This window comes from Heloderma suspectum, chromosome 6, assembly GCF_057233095.1.
Source record: "Heloderma suspectum isolate Gila_16-S chromosome 6, 16-S_ref, whole genome shotgun sequence".
Lineage (NCBI taxonomy): Eukaryota > Metazoa > Chordata > Lepidosauria > Squamata > Helodermatidae > Heloderma > Heloderma suspectum.
The window spans coordinates 94419772-94438890 of NC_139463.1; the positions used below are offsets into that span (position 1 = coordinate 94419772).

Here is a 19119-nt window from a genome sequence, read left to right on the forward strand (position 1 = left end):
TGCCATTCTTAGAACAGAAAAATGCTTCCCAGCAACAAATGTTGTGGGATATTTCTTTTGATATCACAGTGTTGTCAGAAAGAGTTTTACAATCATAACCCACAATTGCAACTGGTGCTCCATTCTAGATGGCTGCACTTGGGGTAGGGTGGGGAGGTATAAGCCAATGCTCTTTGGAAAACTGAGGGTTACAGTGATAGAGTTGATTCCTATAAAAGCATAGGCATAGAGAAGGAAACCGCTAGAACAATCTATACATACCATAATCAGCCACAAAAGCAGTACAGCAAATGCACAATGGATCATCTACACTTGGAAGCTTATGCAGCTCTTTCATTATAGTAAAAATGTAGGTTTTCTGAGTTCTGGGGGGAAAAAACCCTCTGAAGGAAAAAAAAAACATGAGAGGAGGAAGTTTTGCTTACACCGTCATGCAGATTCCCCATAAAAATTGAATGAACAAAATGTGGCTATTCTACAGTAAATGCTCAATGTGGAAGCAGCCTCTGCATTCAGACATCACAAAACTGCATCACAACATTTGGAAAAGTGCAAATAATCCCTGTGCAACTCCATTCTGGTATGTGCGAAAGTTCAGGAAATGCAAATTTGGTAAGTTCACATCAAAATGTAAACCCAGCAATTTTTTTTGTCTATCCCCAGTTTAAGTGTGACAAAATCTAGGTCCGATCATATATGGACAGCTGACACTCTAGCAATTGTGCTGATTGTCATAGTGACTTCGGTTATCTCTGCATCATAAATGGTGAGCAGGACCTTCATCAAACTTCTTGCACTGAAAAACTGCCCATGACATCATTCTCCTCTTGTGATTATAACTTAATCTCAAGAAACTGATGTGAAGAAATCCATTTGTTAAACTCTTTCCTTTTCCATTTCAACCTAGCTCCATGACTTTTTGAGAAGTATTTCATTTAACAACAGTGCTGAGGACCACATTTCCTTTGACCTTAATGGGGAGTTAGTAACTGGATTTGATGTGTTCAACTGGATTATTTCACCAAATCAATCCTTTCACAGAGTGAAAGTTGGGTGGATGGATCCCCAAGCTCCTCCAGAAGAAGCGTTCTTCATAAATGAGGATGCTATTACATGGCACAGCTGGTTTAACCAGGTAGGATCCAATTCTTGGAAATCTTCATTTTTTGAAATAGTACTGACTTTCTGTGGATAATGCTGAACTTCTATTTTTTTAAAAAAAGATATTGACAAAAGCTCAGTGTATGGATGTATGACGTTATTGAGGCTCCACAAGCTTCTGTCCTGGTTGCTGTGCTCTTTATTACAGGGATTAAGAAATGGTTGGAGAAAATTGAATTATACCATTGTTATTCTGTATGTATGTAAAACGTATACAGTTGCATTTCTTTAACATTCCACTAAATTCTATCCATGGGGCCAAACTAGAAGTTGCCTTAAGGCGAACACTACTGGTACGGGTTTGTTCCTCACACCCATTAGCTTTGTGTTCTGGAACCGGACATACAAATTGATATCATTATATTCAGAGTTTCCCTGGCTTTTTCATGCTGCAAGCAATAAACAATTGCAAAGTCAGGGCAGTGCTAAACAAAATACATCATACATTTACTGAACAGAGAATAGGTTTGTTCGTTAGTAAATTATTAAAAAATTAGATTCTACCCTCCATAGTAAAATGATATCAGGGCAGTTACATTATACAATAATCCATCCTTCAAAAATCCTATAAAGATGCCTAACTGTCAGTCAGTGTCGAATTCAATATAACCGCCCTTCAACTATTCTACTCTAATACATAGGTCCAACTGTTGATCAAAAGGCCTGGTGGAAAAGAATTGCTTTCCCCTGTCACCAAAAACTAACCAGCCTACCATGTTAGTGCCGGTCCAGCCCACAGGAAGATTGGTGGTTGCTTCACATTTCAAAAACTGTTGATTTTGACATTCTATATCCCAAATTTAGTTCAAAGAACTATTACCCAGCCATATTAAAAGTTTAATTAAAATATGATATACAGGTGTATATCATATATGTTTGGCTTTTACAGGTGTGTATATCTTAGGTCTTTTAGCAGCTATTGATCTTAGCATAGATTTGGAACTGGTCTGGAGTTTATTGGCAGGTTCTGAATTGAGCATAATGGTAATTCCAGATGGGGCTTTATTTTTAGTTATTATGATTCAAATATTACTACACTTATCTCCCACCTTCTTTCCCTTTGCAAGGAACTGAAGGTGGCTTACAAGGTCATCCTCTCCTCTTTATCCTCACAACAACCCTGTGAAGTAGGTTAGGCTAAGAGTCAGTGACTGGCCCAAAGTCACCCAGTGAGCTTCATGGCCAAGTGGGGACTAGAACCCAGATCTCCTGAGTCCCAGTCCAACACTCAGACCACTACACCACACTGGCTTTGCCTCATTCATAGAATTTTAGAGGTGGTTCAGACATAATAATTTTCCATGTGTAACCCCCCCCCCCACCCATGTTTCACCACTGTGTTTTTCTTACCGCAAAAAGCCCCATTAAGGATTAAGGAAGAAAAGACAACAGAGGCTGAGGTCTTTCGATTTGTCGTGCTAGGAGACCTCCATCCAGTAGCATCAATGTCTACATGAAACAAAATGGAGTCTACACCTAACATAATATTAATAATGGGAAAGTAAAAAAAAAACCTTGTAGGAACCATAATAGGAAATAACTTATAAACAGGTGTTCAATTATCAACAGGTGTTGATAATTTATTGAAATCTAGGTATAATTCTGAACCATATTCTATATTTTTTGTTTAAATAATAAGTAGTAGTACTGATCCCATTCATATATGACTGAGATGCCTTCTCACTATAGAAACATAAGGTAAGCCCCCAAAGCTTTAAGGATTCCAAACTCATTATTCTGCTCATTTATTCATGCATTAGACACAGCCTCTTTCTGTATGTACTGAGAGCTGCCATCCTGGTTCTAGCAAGAACGTGAAGGAGGGGGAACCATTTTGCTGCTATGATTGCATCCCATGTCCAGAAGGAAAGATTTCAGACCAGGAAGGTAAGAAGTATACAGATTTATCCATATGAAAGGTTGTTTCCTAGAGGAATACACATACAGTACAACAGAGTTATTTTTCTTCAGTATTTCAAGTGTAATTGAAAGATTTGGTAAGGAAGGTTTGAAAAGAAGCTGCTGAAAAGTTAAGTACCTGGTTTCTGTGTGTGTCTATGTGATCACATTTTGCTTACCATACACCTCTTTTTAAAACTAATCATGATATATATATAAGTATATGTATATGTATGTGTGTGTGTATCTATCTATCATCTATCATCTATCTATCTATCTATCTATCTATCTATCTATCTATCTATCTATCTATCTATCTCCATGAAGTTTGAAAGCATATTTCACACTAACAACACTGAATGAATCCAGTAATTTGAATACATAATTTTCCCCTATTTTCTCTACTATTAGGCAGCATGAGAAGGCTGCCACAGGCAGCTGTTGGTGGGTGTCATAAATGGAAAGTGTTTATCATTGTTGTATTTTTAAAGCCATGGCAGGGGTGAAGCTGTCATGGGATTTTCTGCCAAAGGTGCCAAAATACTTTGACTAGCGATGAGTACTGTGAGATCAACACCATTTTTTTTAACTATTTATTTCAGACATGAATGACTGCAATAAATGTGCAGATGAAAAGTATCCAAGCAGGAATCAAGATTTTTGTATTCTGAAAGGTATAAGCTTTCTGTTTTATGAAGAGCCTTTGGGGATCAACTTAGCCTGTTTTGCTCTCTCCTTTTCTTTCATAACAGTTCTGGTGCTAGGAACATTTATGAAGCACCACAACACTCCTATAGTCAAAGCCAACAACCGGGACCTTACATACACTCTCCTCATCTCCCTTCACTTATGTTTCCTTTGTGGATTACTATTCCTTGGCCAACCTGATAAAGTGACGTGTCTCCTCAGACAAACTGCTTTTGGCACCATCTTCTCAGTGGCTGTTTCTTGTGTGTTGGCAAAAACCATCACTGTGGTTCTGGCTTTCATGGCCACCAGGCCAGGGTCTACGGCGAGGAAATGGGTGGGGAAAACACTGGCCAATTCCATAGTTATTTTCTTTTCACTTATCCAAGCAGGAATCTGTACTCTGTGGCTGGCAACTTCTCCCCCATTTCCAGATGTGGACATGCAATCAGTGTTTGAAGTGATAGTACTGGAATGTAACGAAGGGTCTGTGACTATGTTTTACTGTGTTCTGGGCTACATGGGCTTCTTGTCAATTGCCAGCTTCACTGTGGCCTTCTTTGCCAGGAAGCTACCAGACAGTTTCAATGAGGCCAAGTTCATCACTTTCAGCATGTTGGTCTTTTGCAGCGTTTGGTTATCTTTTGTTCCAACATATCTGAGCACCAGTGGAAAATACATGGTGGCTGTTGAGATCTTCTCTATCTTAACCTCCAGTGCCGGGCTACTGGGATGCATATTTTCCCCCAAATGTTACATTATTATATTGAAACCTGAGCTGAACAACAGGGAACAGTTAATAAGAAGAAAAAACTGAAGAATTAAAATACTCTATCCATCACTATAGTTTATAAACTAGAGATGTGAGTGTTTGCAACCTTCATAGAGGTAAATGCAACAATTAACAATGAGTACAATGTACTGTGTGAATATGTCCCACTGCTCATGATTAATTCTTACAAGAAATATTGAAGTAGTCACTTCAAGTGTACAGGTCTCAGAAGGGAGAACATTTCCCTCACCCTGGCCTTAATCTTCACACATATTTTTTAGGAAGAGCTCTCTCCAGGATATTAGGATATCATTTTGACTCATTATATCTGATGCAGAAAATGAATTCTGTGAGGCTTTGCTCTAGCTTTGCCTGTTTCCTTGCAATGCCTAAATTAAAATTACTTAGTGCATCCCTTCACTATCCAAGGTACAAAGAATGAGTGAAGATAGAGATAGTCAATGATGCTATGCCATTCCCAAGTTATTCCAAGGATCTACCAAGTTTTAAACTGTCTGTTGAACACATAAATCCCTTTTCATTTTCAAGTTCATATTTCACTGCAATGAAATCCACATTTCAAACCTGGAAAAAAAAATGTGGGGGAGGGGGTGAAAGTCCATACAAGAGGAGAGAGGGTTTTTTCAGGGAATATTTGCGAAAAAGATAACAAGAAGACATCCATAATAAAGGAGATGGGTTTATTAGGCAATTCTGGTAACAGACTTGCAATGATGTCCAAAATCCTGTCCTGAGCAAAGTGGATAGGGATATTTGCAGTGTGGAGGAAAACCTTGAGAGTGAAGTAATTATTTCAAGCCACAGATTCCAGAGGAAAGAATGTTTTTCGTCTAGACTACTGTAATGCACTCCACATAGGGTTACCCTTGAAGACAGTTCGGAAGCTGCAGCTGGTGCAGAACGCGGCAGCTCACCTGATTAAAGGGACCCGCCGGCATGATCACATCACTCCAGTGCTGAAGGAGTTGCACTGGCTACCAGTTGTTTTCTGGGCCAAATTCAAGGTGTTGGTTTTGACCTTTAAAACTCTATATGGTTCTGGCCCAGCCTATCTCAACGAGTGCCTCCAGCAACACCAGACAGGCCACTCAACAAGATCAGCCTCGGATGGCCTTCTCTCTGTCCCATCAGCCAGGACAGCTAGGCTGGTGAGGACAAGGGAGAGGGCCTTATCTCTGGTGGCCCCCACTCTGTGGAACTCCCTCCCTAGGGAACTCCATCATGCCCCCTCTTTAATGAGCTTCTGCTACGCATTGAAAATTTGGTTGTTCAGGAAGGCATTTGGAGTTACGGCGAAAATAAGGGGAACGCAAATAGCGTAGACGCTACGCTATTTATGTTCCCCTTATTTTCGCTGTAGTCTACGTAAATGTTTACGTAGACTACATGTGCCAAAATAAGGAACGCAAATGGCAGCGCCCATGGGCTCCACCATTTGCGTACGTGCGGTTGTTTTTTTTTTTACTCAGCCGTGATAGGCTATGTAAACATTTACGTAGCCTATCATTTATTTTTATTTATTTATTTATTTATTTCTATACCGCCCAATAGCCGAAGCTCTCTGGGCGGTTCACAAAAACTAAAACCAAACAACACACAATAAAACAATTTAAAATATATAGAACATTAAAACCACAATATAACAATACAACCACAATAAAACCTAGCAGCAGTACAGGAGTTTAAAATACAGATTTAAAACAGCAAAGATAAAAATTTAGAAAGCTAAAATGCCTGGGAAAATAAAAAGGTCTTCACCTGGCGCCGAAAGGAGTACAATGTAGGCGCCAGGCGAACCTCACTAGGGAGCTCATTCCAGAGCCGGGGTGCCACAACAGAAAAAGCCCTCCTCCTAGTAGCCACCCGCCTCACTTCCTTTGGCAGGGGCTCACGGAGAAGGGCCGCTGATGATGATCTTAAGGTCCGGGCAGGCACATATGGGAGGAGGCGATCCTTCAGGTAACCTGGCCCCAAGCCGTTAAGGGCTTTGAATGTTAACACCAGCACTTTGAATCGGGCCTGGAAATGGACTGGCAGCCAGTGCAGCTGGAAAAGTACTGGTGTAATATGAGCTCGCAGGCCAGTCCCTGTTAACAATCTTGCTGCCCTATTTTGGACCAGCTGAAGTTTCCGGACCGTTTTCAAAGGCAGCCCCACGTATAACGCATTGCAGTAATCCAGACGAGAAGTTATCAGAGCATGGATAACTGTAGCTAGGCTATCTCTGTCCAGATAAGGGCGTAGTTGGTATACCAGCCTAAGCTGATAAAAAGTGCTCCGTGCCACTGAGTTCACCTGTGCCTCAAGTGACAGTTCTGGATCCAAGAGCACCCCCAAACTACGAACCTGATCCTTTAGGGGGAGTGCAACCCCCTCCAGAACAGGTTGATTATCACCTAGCCGGGCAGACGAACCACCCACTAACAGTACCTCTGTCTTGTCTGGATTGAGTTTCAGTTTATTGGCCCTCATCCAGTCCATTACCGTGCCCAGGCACTGGTTCAGAACAGCCACTGCCTCACCTGGTTTTGATGAGAAAGAGAGGTAGAGCTGGGTGTCATCCGCATATTGATGGCACCTCAGCCCACACCTCCGGATAACCTCCCCCAGTGGTTTCATGTAGATGTTAAACAGCATGGGGGATAAAATAGAGCCCTGTGGAACCCCATGGCACAATTGCCATGACACAGAGCAATAATCCCCCAGCACCACCTTCTGGAATCTGCCATCCAAGTAGGAGCGGAACCACTGTAGTGCAGTGCCTCCAACTCTCAACCCAGACAACCTATCCAGAAGGATACCATGGTCGATGGTATCGAAAGCCGCTGAGAGGTCCAGGAGAATCAACAGGGTCACACTCCCCCTGTCCCTCTCCCGGCAGAGGTCATCCCACATGGCGACCAAGGCAGTTTCCGTTCCAAAACCAGGCCTGAAGCCCGATTGAAATGGATCTAGATAATCCGTTTCATTCAAGAGTGCCTGGAGCTGTCCTACAACCACCCGCTCAAGCACCTTGCCCAGGAAGGGGATGTTGGCCACTGGCCTATAATTGTTAACATCCTCTGGGTCCAGGTTAGGCTTTTTCAGGAGTGGTCTAATTACTGCCTCTTTTAAAGCAGCAGGCACCACTCCCTCTCTCAAGGAGGAATTTACAACCTCCTGGACCCAGCCGGACAACCCCTCCTTGTTTGATTTAATAAGCCATGAAGGGCAAGGGTCAAGCACACAAGTGGTCGATCGGACTTGGCCAAGCACCTTGTCCGCATCCTCAGGCCTCAGTAACTGAAACTCATCCAATAAAACTGGACCAGACGGTGCTCTGAACGCCTCTACCAATGGAACTGCATTAATCGTGGTGTCCAATTCATGACGAATCTGAGCGACTTTATCCTCAAAGTGCCGCGCAAACCCGTCACAGCGTGCTACCGAGGGTTCCACCGTCTCTCTCCCTGGCCCAGAATGTAACAGGCCGTGAACCACTCGGAAAAGCTCCGCCGGGCGACACTGAGAAGATGCAATGCTGGTGGAAAAGAACTGCCTCTTTGCCACCCTCACCGCCACAGAGTAGGCTCGATAGTGGGCTCTTACCTGTGTTCGGTCAGACTCAGCACAAGTTTTCCTCCACCTGCGTTCTAGCCGTCTCCCCTCTTGCTTCATTGCCCTCAGCTCAGGTGTATACCAAAGAGCTGGCCGGGCTCTGCTCAGAGGGAGAGGGTGCTTGGGTGCGATCGTGTCAACCGCCCGAGTCATCTCTGCATTCCACAGAGCGACCTGGGCTTCGACAGGAGCACCAGCCATACCAGCAGGAAAATCCCCCAGAGCCCTCTGGAATCCATCGGAATCCATTAATCTCCGGGGGCGGACCATTTTAATAGGTCCCCCACCCTTGCATAGGGGAAAGGCCGCCAGAAGTCTAAACCTCAGCAGGAAGTGATCTGACCATGACAAAGGGACAGATGTTAATTCCTCTACTTTCAGATCACCATCCTCCTGCCCAGTCGAGAAAACCAGATCAAGCGTGTGACCTTTTATATGCGTTGGGCCGATGACATGTTGGGACAGCCCCCTGGTTGTCATGGCGGCCATGAAGTCCTGAGCCGCCCCGGATACAGCGGCCTCGGCATGGAAGTTGAGATCCCCCAGGACCATCATCCTGGGGGTCCTCAACACCAAGTCCGAGACCACCTCCATGGTATTATAAAAATATCATGGTATTTTTAAAAAATCTAGCTGTGATAGGCTACGTAAATCTTTATGTAACCTATCACTTTTTTTTTTTTTTACTGGAAATGGCGGTGGTGGCAGCCGGTCGGAAGACCGGCCGCCGCACCGCCGCCGCACCGCCGCCGCACCGCCACCGCACCGCCGCCGCACCGCCACTGGAGCCGCCGCCAGGAGGATTCGCCCCAGGTAATGGATATATATATATCATATATATATGAAAAAAGTGAATTTTAAAGTGTACATTTTTAAAGTGCACATTTTTCAAAAGGACACATTTTTTCTAACATGACTGCAAGCTTGGGAATGTGTGAGCATTTTTTCTAGAAATGCCCTCCAGTTCACATGCAGGGTTGTGAACCTGTAAGTTCTGATTACTTGCAAACAGAAATGAAATAGTCAGACATCCCTACAGGCTGCACATGCTGAACACTGTACAGGTCAAACCCTCCATCACTAGCCAGAGATGGGGAAACTTAAGCCTGGTCAATACTTGTGTCCTTGGAAAGGAGCAACTGACACACATGGGGCTAAACACAGAGTTCTCTGTGAGGGATGCAGAGGGAGGGTTGAATCCAGAGCCCTTGAAGCTAGGAAGACAATTCAGGGAACCAGAGGCTTCAACCTGGGGAACCAATGCAGGGCAGTACTACTTGTTGATTGCTGGAGCCTGGATTTCTGCTTCTGTTCACTCTGAATGTGCAGGCCTCCAGGACAACAGAGTCACATGATACACCTGATGTCAATATCTAACCCCCTCTTACTACTCGAAGGCCCCAATGTTATTTCTTGCCTTCAAGCCTCCTTTCCCACTTCCCTTCCGGAGAGGGTGACATTTTACAATCAGGGTCGACCTTTGTTTCAACCATGCCCCAAATCCTGGAGTAAAGCCTGACAGACTGTCCATTTCAAAGGCAGTTCCTTCAAGTAGAGAACCTTGTGCTTTGAATAAGGAAGGGATTTCCAGCCCTCAGCTGAAGATATCTAGCTGTGCTCCCTGGACTCCTTGCAATTTTTCTGCCAATAAGATAGAGCAAGGAGGTCCGGTTCCAGGTTTGAGGGGCCCTCAGCAAACTGAGCCCCTTCCTGCATTGGCTGTCCCTGACTGCCCTTTGAAATCCCCTACAGTGTCCTGGAGCACCCAATGCAAAGCCACTCTAGACCATTATGTAGGAAATTTAAATGTTGGGAGGTTCCTTGATCTGACAATTGGGGGTCACTACTGGGGTCTCAGAGCCAGCACGAGAAGTTGGCACCAGGGTAAAGACTTTCTGTAAAGAATAGTAGGTTGTAAGGTAGACTGCTCTGCTGCTTTCCTGTTCTGGAGTGGGAGTTAAGGGTTAATAGAAGAAGGCATTTCTTTTTAGTTAGAATGGTATTGTTTTATGATAGTAGATGGCAGGATCTGGCAAAGAAGATTTGCAACCATGGGACACTAGGGAAGAAGTAAGCTGGAGCTATCTTAAGGCTGCTGGTGCCAGCCAGAACTCTTATCTTGACCCAAGGCCATAAACCATCCTGACCTGCCAGAGGAAGTAGCTTCAGCTGGTGAGGTATGAAGATGCCATCTCCTCCTCCTTGGGTGAAGGAGGGGGGATAGAGTTGGAGTGCTGAGTTTTGACACAGTATAAAGCTTGGGGGAAATTTCCAGCATTTGTCTTTTGGGTTCCATTCCATCCAGTCTGGTGGAGATGTCTTGCTTGCTGGCTGGCTAGGAGGCAAAGGATCCTACTTTTGAGGAAGTAAACTAGGTCAGGTAGATTTGTTGTTTTATCTATATCAGGTTTCCAAACAAGGGATTGGTTCTTGGGTGTTTTTATGTAACTTTTGTCTGTATCTTTTCTTATTACTTTTCCCAACCTCTTACCCCTAACTTGTAAATAAAACTTCCTGCCTCAATTATTTCATGCTGATAATTATTTTGCTCGGGTCAGTGCTAAATCTAGTGGCTACTGGTCCAGAATACCTGGCTGTGCTTTGGGGCATCTGAGAGGCTTCCTCCAAGTCCTAGGTGCAGGGAGACCTGAGGAGGTGGTGGCAGCAGGAAGGTGTGGCTGGCAGAGCCACGGTGCCCTGTCTATCCTTACGCTCCCCCAAAGACCCAAGGGTAGTCACAGGCTGCTTTAGCAGTAAGAAATAGTTGGCTGGATGTGCCCGATCTTGTCTGATCTCAGAAGTTAAGCAGGGTCAGCCCTGGTTAGGACTTGGATGGGAGACCACCTGGGAATCAGGCTTCCTGCCTTGATCGGGGTTGGACTCGATGGTCTTGTAGACCCCTTCCAACCCTATGATTCTATGTTACTGCTGTTGGAAGGAATACTTTATTTATTTATTTCCCGCCTTTCCCCTAGTACTGGGACACAACAAGGCGGCCTACAAAAATTAAAACATATACAATTAAAACATATGAAAATATACAAAAGTTAAAATATAAATTAAACAACAGTGCAATTAAAATTATATGAAAACATTAAAACAGCACTTTAAAACAGCATTTTAGCAGCTTACCCCCAGGTTCCAATTATGTCCCAAAGGCCTGCGGGAACAAAAATGTTTTAGTCTGCCTCTGGAAACACATCAAGGAGGGAGCCATCCTAGCCTCTCTGGGAAGGGTGTTCCACAGCCGTGGGGCAGCCACTGAGAAGGTCATCTCCCGGGTTCCCACCAAACATGCCAGTGACAGTGGTGGAACTGAGAGAAGGGCCTCCCCAGAAGATCTCAGGGCATGGACAGGTTCATAAGGGAGGATATGTTTTTTCAGATAACCTGGACCGGAGCCATATAGGGCTTTATAGGACATAGCTAGCACTTCGAATTGTGCCCGGAAACAGACTGGAAGCCAGTGAAGCTGTTTTAACAAGGGAGTTGTATGCTCCCTGTAGCCAGCCCCAGTCAACAGTCTGGCAGCAGCTCTTTGGACCAACTGCAGCTTCCAAACACTCTTCATAGGCAGCCCCACATAGAGTGCATTGCAGTAATCCAAATGGGATGTAACTAAGGCAGGTGTCACCATAGCCAGATCAGACATCTCCAGGAACGGGTGCAGTTGGCACACTAGTTTTAACTGTGCAAAAGCACTCCTGGCCACCGCTGAAACCTGAGCATCCAGGCTTATGGCTGAATCCAGGAGCACCCCCAGCTGTGAACCTGAGTGTTCAGGGGGGAGTGTAACCCCATCCAACACAGGCTGAATCCCTATTCCCTGATCTGCCTTTTGAATGACCAGGAGCACCTCTGTCTTGTCTGGATTAAGTTTCAATTTGTTCTCCCTCATCCAGTCAATTACTGATGCTAAACACTGGTTAAGGGCAGAAACAGCTTCCTTGGAATCTGGTGGAAAGGAGTAGTAGAGCTGGGCATCATCAGCATATTGGTGGCACCAAACTCCAAAATTCTGGGCAACCTCTCCCAGCGGTTTCATGTACGTAGATATTAAATAGCATGGTGGACAGAACAGCACCCTGAGGGACCCCGCAAGCTAATGGCCACGGAGTTGAACAGGCATCCCCCAACTCCACCTTCTGAGTTTGCCCCACTAGGAAGGAATGGAGCCACTGTAAAACAGTACCCCCAAGTCCCATCCCAGCGAGGCATCCCAGAAGAATACCATGGTCGATGGTATCAAATGCCGCTGAGAGGTCCAGCAGAACTAACAGGGACATACTCCCCCTGTCCAGTTCCTGGCGTAGGTCATCCACCAAGGCGACCAAAGCTGTCTCCGTCAAAGCTGGTACATATACTATGGATGATAGTTATCTAGTATGGTGGGATTCAGGGAAGGCTTCTTCAACAGAGGTCTCACAACTGCCTCTTTTAAGCATAATGGAACAATGCCTTGTTCCAGAGAGGCATTAACCACTCCCATTGTCCACTCAGCCAGTCCTCCTCTGGCCTCTTTAATAAGCCAGGAGGGGCAAGGATCCAGCATACATGTGGTGGCTCTCACTGCTCCAAGGATCCTGTCCACATCCTCAGGCTGCACAAATTGAAAAGAATCCATCAACACTGAACAAGCAGGAGCCAAAGTGACATCCACAGGATCTGCATCAACTACAGCATCCAAGCCAGAATGTATCCGAGCGATTTTATCAGCAAAGTGCTGAGCAAATTGTTCACAGCGGGCTGTCGAGTGGTCAGAATTTTTATCACATGGGCCAGGATGTAGAAGGCTGCTGGCCACTTGAAACAGCTCTGCTGGCCAGATCCTTGCAGATGCAATGGCAGCAGAAAAGAAAGCTGCCCTCACTGCTATGGAGTAGGTTTTCAAATAAGCTCTAGCCCGTGTTCGATTGGACTCATTCCGAGTTTTCCTCCAACATTGCTCTAGTCTCCATCTCATTCGCTTCATCGCCGCCAGTTCCCTAGGAAACCAGGGTGCTGGTCTGGCGCCACTCCGTGAGAGGGGATGCTCAGGGCGATGTGTCCACCACCCTAGCCATTTCCCTGTTCCAGAGTTCAGCCAGAGCTTCAACAGAATCACCCGCTGAGGCAGCAGGAAAATCCCCGAGAGCCGTCAGAAAACCATCCAGATCCATCAGCCTCCTGGGGCAAACCAGCTTAATTGGTCCCCCACTCCTGCAGAGGCACTGAGTTCCAGTGAGTCTACTCTAAACCCCACCAGGTAGTGATCTGTCCATGACAACGGAACAACAGAAAGTTCCTCCACGCCCAGATCACCGTCATCCTGCTCAGCATAGAAAACTAGGTCTAGAGTGTGACCTGCTGTATGAATGGGGCCAGAAACCACTTGGGACAGACCCATGGTCGTCATGGAGGACACGAACTCCTGAGCCACTCTGGACAGGGAAGCCTCAGCATGGGTGTTGAAGTCTCCCAGCAGAACAAGCTGAGGGGACTCCATCACCGCTGCCGAGATCACCCCGGCTAGCTCAGGAAGGGAGACTGTTGGGCAGCAGGGTGGGCAGTACACCAACAGAATCCCTATTCTGCCCTGAGCACCCACTTTTCAAACCCAGTAGACTGTGGGCCAGGGCACTCGGTGAGGGGGACAGTGTCATGATAGACCACTGCAACTCCGTCCCCCTCCCCCCCAGGTCTAGCCTGCTGTTCTACGGAAAATCCTAGGGGACAAAGCTGAGATAGATTAACACCCCCAGCTTCACCCAAGCAGGTCTCTGTAATACATTCCAGGTCGGCATGCTCATCCCAGGATCAAGTCCTGGATGGCAGCTGTCTTACCATTCACTGACCTGGCATTCACCAACAGTATTTTCAACCCAGGGGGACTGCTGCCAAGGCTATCCAGGTTATTTGTATTGGGGGACCGCTTGGGGACAACCAGGACCCTGTTATGGTCCCCGCTCCCCTGAACATGCAACTGTCTCCCCCCACCATATCTCCCTCTGCCCTGTATAGTTGTGATGGCTGCTCCCTGTGTCCCTTCATCTCCCCTTCTTTTTTTGAAGCACATCCCTCCCAACACCCCAACACCCCTCTGTTGACAGGGGGCAGGGCCTTTGCTCTCCTGTTCCCCCAAAGTGGCTCCCCCAAAGGGGTGAACCCCTTTGGTGTCACCCCACCAGTGGCTGTCCTGCCCCTGCAGGAGCCTAGCTTTTATGCCGCCAGCCCAGGAAGATGACACAATTGGGCTGTGAGGGGGTGGCAGTCCTGGCAGAAGCTGCTGAGTCAGGGCCTTAGTCCTGCGAAGAGGCAGCACCCACAGTGATGTGGTGGATCAGGAGTCCCAGAGGCAGAAGCAGAGGTGCAGCAAGCAGTAGGTTCCCTCTCCTTCCCCCTTGCAGTTGTTCTTGGCTGGGGTCCTCCTCTCACTTCCAAGGAAAGGTGTGGCCTGGCAGCCCTTCAGAAGCCTAGCGTTTATGCCCCCAACCCAGGAAGATGACACAATTGGGCTGGGAGGGGGTGGCAGTCCTCACAATACCCACAATCAATCCATGTACGTATATGTCATTTACACCTCCCCACTAGGGATGTACGAATCCCACTTACCAGTCTGCTGCCAGGGTCCGCTGCGGGGGGAGGCGATCCATCCCTCTCCCCTGGAATCCTCCCCAGCTGGCTCCGCTCTGCAGCAAGGCCATGGAGCTGCCGGCTGGGACCAGCCACAGCCTGACTTCTGGCCGCTGCAGCCGCAAATGGTGGCTGTCATAGCGGCTGCCATTTGCGTGCCTGCATTAGGCCGTGATAGGCTCCATAAATATTTACATAGCCTATCACGGCCTAATGCAGGCACGCAAATGGCAGCAGCAACGACAGCTGCCATTTGCAGCTGCAGCAGCCGGAAGACGACCTGGAGCTGCTGCCGCCACCGCCGCTGCTGCCGCCATCAAGTAGGTCCGTCCTGGGGGGAATTTCGGGTGTGGGGGGGACTCCGTTCCACCATGGACTCTGGATTCTTTAGAATCCGGCCTCATTGGAGTCTGTGGTGGATTTCTCTAACATCCCTACTCCCCACAGTATCAACAGTGTGAAAAATGTAAAAATGTGAATGGCGAGGAGAGGGGATGTTTTCTAAACTCACCCTCTCCTCTGCACAATACAGAAGCATCTCCTTTACTCCCATCCTCATAGGGAAAGGGCACAAAGCAATTGTGTCCAGTGGGGCAGATGGCAGGTTACCAAAGACAGAGCCAAGAGGTCACCAATGGGGGAGGGAGCTAAGGGGTCACCAAGGAGCAAAGCAGTCCTTGGAATCCCCAACAGGCAGCAACCCATAAAACAGAAAGGAAAAATGGAGGAATATGACCTTTAAGTTCATGAGTGCAATGGTGGTGGAAATTCACACAGCCACACAAAATCACTCCTTTGGACCCACATTCTCCTCTTCTAGGAATAACACCCATTTTACATAGAATCGAGTGACTTTCAGCTCAGAATCAAAACAGTGTGGGCAAGGGGTGTGTGTGTGGAATCCACATAGCCACACAAAATAAGATATTATTATTATTAATAATAATGGTGACAATTATATTCTCAGAGCCATGCAGAAAAACAGTCTTTGGAACCAAGCAGCAAATTCTGAGAGCATCCAAAATCCCCCCTTGCATGATATAATAATGATATCCTCAGAGCCACAGCACAGAAAAGCATTCTTTGGAACTCAGCAGCAACCCATTGAAAAAGCAGACGCACAGTCACAGACTCACCTGTTCACACAGGCAGACGCACAAACATATTCGCTCTGTTTCACGCATACACCGCCAGATAGGAAAAGCAAAGCTAGCTGTGTTGACCATAAGTAAAATTCAATAAACAAAAAACCATCTGGTTTAAAATTTTGTGTCCATGTTCACCCAAGCTCTAAAATGTCAGGAAACGATGGCTCTTAAGGGCTGTCCCCTTAACACATGTGTTATTTAGGCAATATGCACATGGTATATTATCCTATGTTATGGTTAGTTCAAGCTTCACCACTACCTTGGCGCTGGATGGCTGTCAGTGGCACAGTGGTAGACCTAAGTCCCAAATTTGTCTGTTTCCTGGAATAGACACATGCAACTGAAGCTCTTATGCAACTGAAGCTACCATTCCATGTTATAAGTACCCAACTGGCAAACACTACCATCGATATAGAATGATGTAGCTGGAAGGGATCTTGCAGGTCATCTAGTCAACCCCCCACAGTACAGGTAAAGCATGTTAAAGCAGCTTGCCTTTTAGCTAATTGAGACTGCAGTACTATACCCATTACCACATTAAATTCAGTGGGTCATACCTCTGAGTAGACAGCTATAGGAATACACGATAAGTGAGAGAATGGATAGGACAAGGTATAATGTTGTACTACTGCTAGCACAATATAATGCATGAAGGAAGCACAACATTGTGCACCGTTGTGCACTCCAGGTTTGGAGCAGCCTTAGCAAGTTTTCCTGTGCCAAGCATCAGTGAAGCCAAGTTCATCACTATAAGCATGTTGGTCTTTTGCAATGTTTGGTTTAGTGCTATGCCGGAAATTTGTCCCACCTATGTTTTGCCCATTCTTATTCAATTTGATAGAAAATAAATTGTCTTTGAAAAGAAATTCAAAGGAGAAGAAATTTCTGGAAAAGTCTCATGGGTCTGGCTCAGGGTTCTTGTGCTTGCCTTACTTAGGAGGTGGCTGAGGAGTATGTGTGAGTGTCCTGACAAACATTTTGCAATCACTTCTTTAAGAGCCTGTAGCCTTCTTGGCTTCCCACTCCTCCCACCCAGGAGAAGTACTTCATAAAGTACTTAGAATCATAGAACCATAGAATAGTAGGGTTGGAAGGGGCCTACAAGGCCATTGAGTCCAACCCCCTGCTCAATGCAGGAATCCACGTCAGAGCATCCCTGACAGATGGCTGTCCAGCCTCGTCTTGAAGGCCTCCAGTGTGGGAGAGCCCACCACCTCCCCAGGTAATTGGCTCCATTGTCGTATTGCTCTAACAGTCAGGAGGTTTTTCCTGATGTTCAGCCAGAATCTGGCTTCCTGTCACTTGAGCCCGTTATTCTGTGTCCTGCACTCTGGGATGATCAAGAAGAGATCCTGGCCTTCCTCTCTGTGACAACCTTTCAAGTACTTTAAGAGTGCTATCATATTTCCCCTCAGTCTTCTCTTCTCAAGGCTAAACATGCCCAGTTCTTTCAGTTTCTAGGGCTTTGTTTCCAGTCCCCTGATCATCTTCGTTGCCCTCCTCTGAACCCTCTCCAGCTTGTCTGCATCCTTCTTAAAGTGCAGTGCCCAGAACTAGACACAGTACTCCAGATGAGGCCAGTGCTGAGTAGAGGGGAACTAGGACTTCCTGGGATTTGGAAGCTATGCTTCTGTTAATGCAGCCCCAAATAACATTTGCCTTCTTTGCAGCCACATCACATTGTTGGCTCATATTCAGCTTGTGATCGACAACAATGCCAAGATCCTTCTCGCTTGTAGTGTTGTTGAGCCATGTATGTCCCATCTTGTAACTGTGCATTTGGTTTCTTTTTCCTAGGTGCAGAACTTGGCATTTGTCCCTATTAAATTTCATTCTGTTGTTTTCTGCCCAGTCCTGCAGTCTATCAAGATCACTTTGAATTTTGTTTCTGTCTTCCAGTTCCAAAGTATTAGCTATCCTGCCCAATTTTGTGTCATCTGCAAATTTCCGCACTTCATAAAGTGCTTACTCTAATAGGGCTTATTCAGATCATGAAGTGCAGGAAGCCTAGGAGACTGCAGTGTAATGGAGAGATGTATAATAGAAAGAAAGAAAAACACAGTGCACAATGATTAAGTATGGTCAAAAACACCACCAAAAGAAATCCAAAATTAAATAGGGCTGTACGAAAGCCACTTACCTTTTCAAAGGATGACATTCGCGATCGGGGGGAGGCGCTCCGTCCCTCCCCCCGAAAGTCTCCCTGGCCAGCTCCGCTCCGCGGCAACTCTGCGGAGCCACCGGCCGGGACTGCCCACAGCCGGATATTCGGCCACTGGGCAGCCTGCACAGGGACGCAAATGGCGGCTGCTGTAGCTGCCGCCATTTGCATCCCTGTATTTTGCCATGATAGGCTATGTAAATATTTACATAGCCTATCACGGCAAAAAACCCAAACAAACAGCGAACACAAATGGCGGCGGCTACGGCAGCTGCCATTTGCGTTCCCTTTTTTTCGCCGTGATAGGCTACGTAAACATTTACGTAGCCTATCACAGCAAAAGACAGGGGTGCAAATGGTGGCCACTATGCCATTTGTGCCCCTGTCTTTGGCCGTAATAGGCTACGTAAATATTTATGAAGCCTATCACGGTGAAAAAAAGGGAACGCAAATGGCGGCCGCTGTAGCTGCCGCCATTTGTGTTCCCTTTTTTTTGTGATAGGCTATGTAAATACTTACGTAGTCTATCCTGGCCTCCGCAGGGACGCAAATGGCGTCTCTGCATTAGCTGTGATAGGCTACATAAGTATTTACGTAGCCTATCACAGCTATAATGAAGAAGCAAATGGTGGCCGCAGACGCGGCCGCCATTCGCAAAGCCGCACGAATGGCAGCAGGTAAGAGCTCCATTTCTTGTGCCTTTCGTGGGGTGGGGGGGTGGGGGGCTTCGTTCTGCCACGGATTTCGGGGGCCGAATGCGCTGGCATTCGGCCTCACCATGTTCAGTGGCAGAATTCTCGGACATCCCTAAAATTAAATGCCTGAAGAATGAGGCAGAAAAATGGGAACTTCCAGTCGGAGCCATGTCATCCTGGCAGTGACTTGCGGAGCTCCACAGGTTGCTTATCTCAAACAGCTATGAAAAGGTTGAGAAACCTTTTTAACTTCCCCTGGAATTAAAAGGAGAAGCTTACAGTACCATCCGGATGAAATCTTGGAAGAACAGCTGCTTCTGCGGAGGAGCAGAGGGACGGGAATCTAAGGTTAGTTGCTGGAGTATC

General features: G+C 46.4%; 1 protein-coding gene across 1 annotated transcript in view; it reads left to right on the forward strand.

Annotated features, from left to right (window-relative positions):
* The window catches only part of LOC146341888 (vomeronasal type-2 receptor 26-like), a 72473-nt gene that overhangs the window by 32595 nt on the left and 20759 nt on the right, over positions 1-19119 (forward strand). The window contains exons 3-4 of the mRNA XM_084807728.1: positions 2922-3048; positions 4182-4362. Coding sequence (XP_084663854.1) covers positions 2922-3048; positions 4182-4362 — 308 coding nt within the window. The remainder of the gene's footprint in view (positions 1-2921; positions 3049-4181; positions 4363-19119) is intronic.